The sequence below is a fragment of the Pinus tabuliformis genome, chromosome 5_1 (genome assembly GCF_031772625.1).
Source record: "Pinus tabuliformis cultivar Carrire ecotype Pingquan chromosome 5_1, CPIR1, whole genome shotgun sequence".
NCBI lineage: Eukaryota > Viridiplantae > Streptophyta > Pinopsida > Pinales > Pinaceae > Pinus > Pinus tabuliformis.
In genome coordinates, this window is record NC_142305.1 from 985,336,148 (window position 1) to 985,345,683 (window position 9,536).

General features: G+C 38.8%; 1 protein-coding gene across 2 annotated transcripts; it reads right to left on the reverse strand.

The window, feature by feature from the left end:
* Positions 1–4,279: 4,279 nt before the first annotated feature.
* LOC149168031 (uncharacterized) lies at positions 4,280–7,042 on the reverse strand. Of its 2 annotated transcripts, none has more exons than XM_089431625.1 (3): positions 6,894–7,042; positions 6,474–6,554; positions 4,280–6,281 (listed from the first exon to the last, which is right to left on the reverse strand). In XM_089431625.1, exons 1-3 carry the CDS (start codon positions 6,954–6,956, stop codon positions 4,440–4,442), a joined length of 1,986 nt encoding a protein of 661 aa, XP_089287751.1. In that variant the 5' UTR covers positions 6,957–7,042; the 3' UTR covers positions 4,280–4,439. The 2 variants fall into 2 exon arrangements, with proteins under 2 accessions (XP_089287751.1, XP_089287752.1); XM_089431626.1 differs by having other exon boundaries at positions 6,834–6,964.
* Between the last annotated feature and the right edge of the window lie 2,494 nt (positions 7,043–9,536).

The following is a 9,536-nucleotide window of genomic DNA, read 5'->3' on the forward strand; positions in this document are numbered from 1 at the left end:
GAAGAATACCCAATTAGTTTACCTCGTTTGTTGCTAAGGCACTATCACACCTTAGAGTGGGATAGGGGCATTCCGAATTGGATACTTTTCCCAACAACAGTTATGCTACTTTGATTGCACAGGTGCTCTTTGAAGCTGGGTAGACGAGGAAGCGAGTGGCAAAAATCTATCGGAAGGGAGAGGAATCAAGCAAGGAACCAAGCGCAAGACAAAGGTTGGTCTCTTTTGTTCCCCTCTTGTCTACTTCTCATAAAGGAAAACGAAAGTAGTTTTAGTTTGTTTGTTTCTAAGATAGCTACCAGTCTTAGTGGGACTAGCAGATCCGAGTGGACACTAGTTTTCCCGATAACACACCCCTTACCAGGTCTGTCTAGAACACCACTAACTGTTTCTTTTTATTTATGTCTACAACGTTTATCCCCAAACTTGTAAAATGCTTAGCGTTCTGGTCAAAAAACAAATAAGTGACAACTAAAGGAAATTTGAATGAACCAGTGAGTGATAGAGTCATGAATTGAGTATTAATGGTGTCCAACCAAAACGCTGGAATATCTAATATCACTTCTGGTTTTATCATCATAGTGAAAAATCCCAAAATTGCTTTATCAACCTGTCTAGAGTCTTCCTTCCCCAAAATCTTAGAAATCACCTACAAAATTGGGCTTATATTAGCTGCAAAGATATCTAAAGAAAACAATTTTTCATCTGGAAAGAACTGTCCAGATTTAGGAGCTAAGAAGGATACAACATAAGAGGACTCCTGGGACGATAGGTTGTCATAATAAGAGACCAAAGACTCTTCAATAAAAGTGACATAAGTTCCAGAGACAAGGTAATTAAAACTCTGGTGAATTAACTGAGAGGTTACCTAGAAGACACTTTCCCCTAAATGATTCATCACAACACACTGCTTAGGGTACATAGACAGGGCTAACCACTGAATGAATTCTAGAAACAAGTGGGTTTTTGGGACAAAATTTGCTAAGACACCTGACCTAACCGTTGCCATAAATACAGGGGACTTCTTGTGATTCAAAATAACTTCTTGATATAGAGGGAGATGCTTAATCGTTCAAAAAGCATCAGAAATATCATGCTTGACATCCATTAGCGGGGTATGGATGACAGAAGAGGAACTTACTTGTTTGGTCATGACGTCTGAGAATGACAATTGCTGACTTGGAACGTTGAACTGGAGGTGAGAGTTTATACGCTGGAGCTGCTCGTACTGAAAACAAGTGACTAATACAATAGGGTTTCATTTTATTTTTTTTAATAAATGAAAAGCAAAACGGGGGGAAAATGGAACATGTAATGAATTAATGAAGTGACAAGGATGAGGTGACGGGGTAAGGTGGGTGAGCTGGACAGAAGTGAATGAGAGCGAAGGATGACGTGGCGGACGTGAGGTGGAGCGAGATGATGAGGGGTGGCCCACTATGGGGGTAGGGGTGTACAAGATGTTGATCAAGGTTGAACCCTCGAAGTGATCACATGCAGTTGATCTTCGTCAACTATGCTAATGTCAGGGTCAACAACGAGGGTTGAGCCATGGATTATAACCTGCGCTAGTTGTTCCCCTGGAGAGCACCTTACTTGTCTTCTTTGCCAACACTTGATCACGGCAAAAATGCTTAGGCTTTAGTAGATGAGTCAGGCCCACCTTCTTAATGCCTTCAATGCCGCCATTAGTGCAATTTAAAATAATATTTCAAAATTTTAAACATTCTTTTGTTTTTCTTTTTTTAACTTTAGACATGATATTTTATTTTTTTGGTTTTGAATAATATTGAAAATTAAAATTACTGTGTAGGCTAAAAAAAAATCATACTGAGAGTGCCAAGGCTCAGGATTTTGTACACCACAACAGTAATAAAAAAGAATATGTCTGCAATAAGAAATACTCAAGGTTTTCGTTGCAACTCTAAAGAGTGATGAAGGTAGCCATTATAGCAATGTGAATTCATAGCAATTAAACCCCTATGAAAGAGATAGTCCATATGACGCATACAAAAAATCCATGCTGAAAGTGCTAAGGCTCAGGATTTTGTACACAATAGCAGTAATAAGAAAGAAAGTGTCTCCAACTCAGTGGAATATGTAGATGTTGATACAAAAAAATTATGACTTTGGTTATTTAACCACCTAATCCATGAAAGTCCATTTAATTGCCTATTTTTCCATTGTAGAAAGCTATAGAACAAGACCTCACTTTTGCAGATTATTTCCCAACCACAAGGAACCCTCTCACATCACAATCTTGTATGTCTCCTAGTTAAGCATGTGTGACACATAAAAGGAAAGGTTTGGAGAAAAGTGGTAAGAACACAAATAAACTAGAATGTTTTACAACCCCATCTAGAGAAGCCATAGTTATATAAACAAACAATTATAAAAACAGAGACTTTTATACAAACAAGTTATTATGTAGAGATTGGCTCGAGCAAATCAATCTAGAGAAGCCATAGTTATACAAACAAATTATTTTACAAATAGAGACTGTTATATAAACAAATTATTATGCAGAGATTGGTTCAAGCAACTCAATCTGGAGAAGCCACAGTTATACAAACAAATTATTATACAAACAGAGACTGTTATACAAACAAATTATTATGCAGCTCGAGCAACTCATTGGAATATGCAGAGTCTTTTATACAAACTAATTATTATGGTACTAAAACCCCGATTATTTTTTCAACCTAAGCCATAGAAGCCACCAGCAAAAGCCACAAATTGAAGCCACATAAACTCCATACATTCACAGAAGGCAAACAAGCCATCGAAAAACCCAACTAGTGCGAAAACCCCAATTTGTTTTTCAACCTAAGGCACAGAAGCCACCAATTAAGCCACAAAAGCCACGAATTGAAGTCACATATACTCTAAACATTCATAGAAGGCAAACAAGCCACCGAAAAACCCAATCAGTGCATAAACTCCATTTTTTTTTTTCAACTTAAACCACAGAAGCCATGAATTGAAGCCACAAATACTCCATAAATTCATAGAGGGCAAACAAGCCACCAAAAAACCCAACAAGTACATAAACCCCAATTTTTTTTTTCAAACTAAGCCACATAAGGCACCAATTAAACCACAAATACTGCACAAAAGACAAAAAAAGCTAGAGATTAACACAAAAAAGGCGAATGGTGTGAATACTTAGCAAATAGATGTGTTGACAAACACAATTGCAGTTGACAAACACAATGACGCCAAGCTCCAAACATTTGCTGCAACAAGTTGACCATGGTGTCCAATGTCGGGTTAAACATGGTCGAGTGAGTGAAAAATCGTGAACAAACATCCATCTAAAATCCAACCACATTCGACGACATACAACCCTATAGCAACACTTGTTGCCACCCAAAGACCAAAACCCTTTACTGCACCTACACCTCACCACTGCAGCCAAACAACATAGTGCAGCAGCCAAACAACACAACACAAACAGTGCACCTACACCTCACCACTGCAGCCAAACAACATAGTGCAGCAGCCAAACAACACAACACAAACAGTAAAACAAGACGCCATAACCAGTGATAAACCCTCTCTCACCTCACCCTTAACCAACAACTCAACAACTCACACAAAACTAGAGGCGACGCTCACACACAACTATCAGCGGAGTAGAACGAGCCACTTTTGGGCCGCCACAAAGGAAACCTTAATTGACACCAAACCGAAGTTCGAGTTCGCTGGAAGAAACTAACACGTGGAGGCACGTTATAGACGTGTGTCGTCCAACTGATTGTGTATGCCAAACGTCTAAATTAAACCAGGTAGGAAGGCCATGCAACTAATGGCTTCCCTCCCCTATTACTGGCCATTGGATCTCACACTATCCAACTATTCTCCACAACTTCTCACTTTCTCATTTATTATTTATTTATGCCTCGAAAGACTAGATTCGAATTCCAGATCGGAAGTAATGGCATCTTTCGAAGTACAGTCGAGAGATGAAGATTTCAATGATATCGATTCATATCATACCTTTTATCCTTTTACGCAAAGAAATATGCTATTCTTATTTTTAGAAATTCATATCATAAGCAATCATATAGTTACAGGTGAAGGCCAGAAACGACGAAGATTTACATTATATCATTTGTATTCCGTAACGAAAGGATTAGGTTAGAAAAAGGATCTTACTTTTACAATCGCAAGAACTTTTGTAAATCATTTAGCATTTTAGATGGATCGATGGAAATGAATTATAATATGGAGAAGTTTCAAATGAATTTGGAACTTAAAATCCGTTTACAATTCAAAATTTTTAAAATCACGTTATTTTATTTAAAATTTGGAAATTTTCACATAATTTCATTGAGAGATTAGAAAATTTCATCTCGAGATTCCATCAACTTAGTGCAGGAAAGGGGAGATTGCCACATGAATCTACGCCCAGGTAAGATTCTTATGATGCCATCAGTTTACATTACAGGCACCCAGATGAGATCGTTTTCGAAAATCCAGTGGCAAACCTCGATCTGGCCTGGCTTATGTCCCAACGCCACAAATGCTGCATGTCCTGCACTCCATTCCGTCGTATCCAAATGGCAGATGGCCACTCCATCGTTTATTTTCTCAATATTTTCCTTCTGGTTGGATTTGGGGTTTGAGTTGGAGTTGGAGTTGCGCAGGAGCGCGGCTTCATACACCTTCGCCTTGGGCACCGAATGACAATAGTAGACCAGATATGGAAACATGCTTTGATGGCACGATACTGACCTCGTCACTCTCCCTCCATCTTTCCCATTCACTTCCCCGACTTGCACGCGCTCTCCAGATCCTGCCGTGCTCGCTGTGGTCAACACCTCCACCTTCGCCCCCAATATCCCCACTGCAAACTCTGCCATCCCTTCCACCGACGTCACGCATTTCTTTATTTCTCCCTTCACCGCTGGCCGTTCGCACTCTTGCAGCGTCTTCGCCATCATCCCCTGCATGCTCGAATTCTCCGGAATGCGGAACATTCGCACCAGCTCTGCGAAACTTTGGCTGCTGAAGCTGGGAAGCTTGTCGGCCAGAGATCGAGGCAGGAATGATCTCCTGGGCATGTAATCTCTCAGGTTCGGCAAAGGGAGACTCGAACCTTGGACCAGCAGATTCTCCCGGAAGAACTTCCCTGCCTCCACGCCCGCGCCAATCCCTATCCCCATTCCCATGGCGCTGGAATTGGCCAACTTAGTGTAGGATTTGAAGGTTATGCCAGTGCCGGCCTTCTTGTCATACTCTTTGAATTGGGTGTTTGGGCCGTAGCGGGTGAATGTGATGTGAGGAGTGTTGGAAGCCTTTCCATATCGGCTAAATTCGTCTTGACTTGGATTGAAGGAATTACCGTAGTTTGTAAAAGTAAGGTGAGGAGTATTGGCATCCCTCCCATAAGACGAAAAAACATCTTGGGGTACATTGGCGCCGTCTGCATAACTGGTGAAGGTTTGAGACGCTCCATTTCCATTGCTCCCGTAGCTTTCAAACTCGTTTCTGGGAACGTTACTGTTATCTGCATATGATGTAAATCGATCAATGGGACCATTGCCGCCTTCACTGTAGCTTTTGAAACTGTTGTTCACAACATTGGAGTTTTCGGCGTAGCTAGAGAAACCACTCAACATGCCGTTCGCGTCCTTGCTGTACTTGGCAAACTCATTATTTATGGCGTTGGAGTTGTCTGCGTAGCTCTTGAAGTTCTGAATGCCCGCATTACTGTCAGCGCCATAGTTTTTAAAATGATGATCGGGAACATTGGTATCGGCTCCATAGGTGGAGAAATCGCTGTTGCCTAAACTGCCTCCGCTACCGTAGTTTGCAAAGCCTTCGTCTTCAACATTGGTCTCTGGGGCGTAATTTGCAAAGACTTGAGATCGACCTTTGCCATCTACGCCATATCTCTTGAAATCGTCCTTCACTACGTTGTCTCCGTCCGAGTAATTTTTGAAACTGTCGCTTGAATTGTAGTGCTTGAATTGTTTTCCATGATAACTCTGGAAATCCGCGTCGCCACCCACACTACCTTTCTCGTCTTCTCCTCCGAGCACACCCATTCTTCGACTGCACACCAGCTCTGCGGCAGTGCACAAACATGCAATATGGTCGGAAAGTGTGTGATTTGCGATGTAGCCAGCAAAGACGGCGACTGAAGTTGCGTTGAGAGGCGACGCTTTCTCCAACAAGAACGCTGGGAGCCTCGCACTCGGCAATACGCGCCGCCAGAATCGTAACAACGACGCCTTGGCAGCAAATGGATGACCTCCACCTTGGCAACGAGGAATCTGCACGTTCGTAACCGAAACACCAGCATCGTGTAGTAATGAGATTCAAAAATTGTGTAACAAAACGTAGAACATGAGTAGCATGCATACATGCATGTGTGCCATCGTAAAAACATCCCGGCCGCCCTCCATGTACCAACTACCAAGGCAAAAATAATAAATGAAGGCTCACCAAACGAATCATCTACTTACAGCAAGTGTGGATATGATGAGGATCAGCACGAAGGAGATATTGTTCCAAGGGAGAAGTCGCTTGTTTGCCATCTCCTCCATCTGCGCAGAGAGAGCCATGTATGTAAGTAAGTAAGAGAGCAAAGACCGTGGATGTAACTAACAATAACAATAAATAGTGAGGTGCTACTCAGAGGAGTCAAATACCAATGCAAAACAACAATTAGAAAGCTGTATGCTATCTGTTATACGATTGTTTGATTGATTTCAAGGTTTTTTTGGTTTAGACATGGTCGGAATCACAAAAATTAAGTCCTAAAATCCTGAGTCATGCGTGCGAACAAGCAATCATACAAACATTTGGTAATGTAATATACTCACAGAAAAGCAAATGAGAGCTCAGATCAATCATACAAACATTCGGTAATGTAATATACTCACAGAAAAGCAAAAACAAGAGGGATGTATATACTTCCTGAAGGCAGAGAAATTGGAAGGTAGCATTAAGTGAAGAGAGGAGAAGCGATGGTAAGCCCTTAAAAGAGCAGGGACTGCAATTCAGGAAAATGGGCATGATGATTGGTGTGAGAGAATTGAGAGGTAATCAATCAAAGTAATAAGGCGCCACCATTGTCAGCACCTTCCATTTTTAGTGCAGAGGAGGAGTGTGACCGAAACACGCATTTTGATACATGTGAAGTAAAGAAGGGTCATGATCTGGATTTTGCGTATACGGCAGACTGCAATAAAAGTAATAATGTTGGAGTTGGCTTGCATTGCAATCTGCAACTGCAACGCATATCAAATTTATGATGGGTTGTGACACCCAGTATTTGAAGCCAAGTTGCGGAGGGGTCCATTCTGACATCTGGGCCATGGAATAGTATTATTCAGTACTTCTAGCACCGCTGTCAACAAATAAGTCTACTTCTTATTTCTCAGTTTTCTTGGGCCAAACTCCAGTAAACCCCATGGAATTAGGTTCATTTTCTTTACATATAAGTAAACAACATTTTATTTTTAATCTCCAACCTAAAAAGAAAAGAAAATTAATACAAGGCACTTCAGGCTCTTTACATATTCCAAGTTCCTACGGCACATGTAAAGTAACCACAGAAAACCAACCTTCGACCCATAGCCAGCTAGATAGAAGGGGTGGTGTGGTTGTGTAGAGGTCCTCCCAATGCTAAAAATTAAAAACAACAATATATATGAAAAAATAATGAGGAAAATTAAAATGGGAATAGATTAAATATTTTTTCTTAGGGATCACTTTTAATCATGAGTAAAATAGGATATCATTGAAACAATAAGTTTTCCGAAGATGGGTGTTGATAAAATATCAGTAAAATAATTGTTTCCCGAATATGGGTGTTCATAAAATATCGTAATATAATAAGCTTTATACCAATTGCAGAGATCGTTATATATTAGAGCATTCATGCATTAAGTAATGAAACCACATATAATTAAAAGGCTATGAAAGTAATATAAATATTATCATTAACCTATATGAAAGTTAATAATCATGTTGTTATAATATTTTTATTATATAATTAAAATGTTATATATAAAAGTAATATAAATGTTATTATTATTAATTTGATGAAAAGTTAATAATTATTTTAAATATAAAATGATGTGAATTTTATTTTATAATAATTTTACATTTAAAATAATAAATTAATAACTCATTGTTTATGAAAGGTCGCTTTGGACTTTTTTATGCTATGTTGACTCCACTTAGTATGTAGTTACTATTAGTCATTATGAACCAATGCCATGTAGGAGATCATGCTTATCTTATGGTTGATGATATGAAGGGCATTAAATCTCACCGTCTTAAGTTAAAAAGACATTCATTGATGTTAGTATCAACTCACACTCATAATACAACTTGGCTCATACACATTGCCTTGCGATGATGGTGGTAGTCTTAAAATGATGGGGTATTGGCTTCAAAAGCCAAGCATGTTTGGCACAACTATAATTTCTCTTCATATTTTGGGTAAGTTTCTATTGTATCTCCCAATTTTTTTGTTCCTCGTTTGTATGGTCATTTTAAGACTCACTTCATTGGGCTTCCTCTCCCCTTCAATTTCCTTTGTTCATCCCCTTGTAGTATGCCTTCCTTCGTTTTTGCCTTCAATTTTCAAGATATCCTTAAGGATCAACTATTCGAAACCACCTCATTTTTCCTCCCTAATTGGTGGTCACTATCTAGTTTTTTTTTTTTTTTTTTTTTTTTTTTTTTTTTTTTTTTTTTTTTTTTTTCTGTGGTTTTATTTCCCTATGCACACTGTTTGCTTCCATTGAACCCTCATTCCAATACACAACATGCTGCATCTAGGAATCTCACATGGCTATTGCAAAAACCATGGCTGAGGAGTATCATTTTGCCATAGAGCTTAGGCCCATGTAGAGTTCTTTGTTGTACCCTGCTAGGAGCACACCTCTAGGGCTACTACAAATTGATATGGAAAAAAAATGAAGAGTGGGAAGACACTCCTTGTCAAACATAGAGGTAGAAGAAAATATAGGGGAGTAGATTCCATATTTGGGAAACACTTGCTCGAGATAATAATATATGTAGACTATTGACTTCTACCGAAAAATCAAAACTATCATGGGAAATGTCTTAGTAGAGAGAAGTGAAGCACAATAAGAAATTCTGTTTTGTATAGATGCATTGTAGTTGCAAGTGACAAAGCTAAATCATAACATGACCAATCTTGCTAAGAATGTAGTAGACCTAGAATATTTCTAGACAATGATGAAGAGGAGGTTGAACCTTCAACCGGAAAGGCAACTTCTCCCTAAAATAAATGGTCAAAATATATATTTTTGCTTTTAATGATCAAACTAAGCATCCAGCCTCTTTATAATACATTTATTTAAATTCTTAAATTCTATGATTTATAAGTTGCTTCTATCATAATTTAATTGCTATTTTTGTGAAAGACATTATACCTTATACTACTTGGTCTAGTTTTCCAGTGATAAATCAATAACTACAAGATTATTATTTTTTATTAATTAATAATACAAAACTATCTTTAAAAAAATTAATAAATCATTACAATA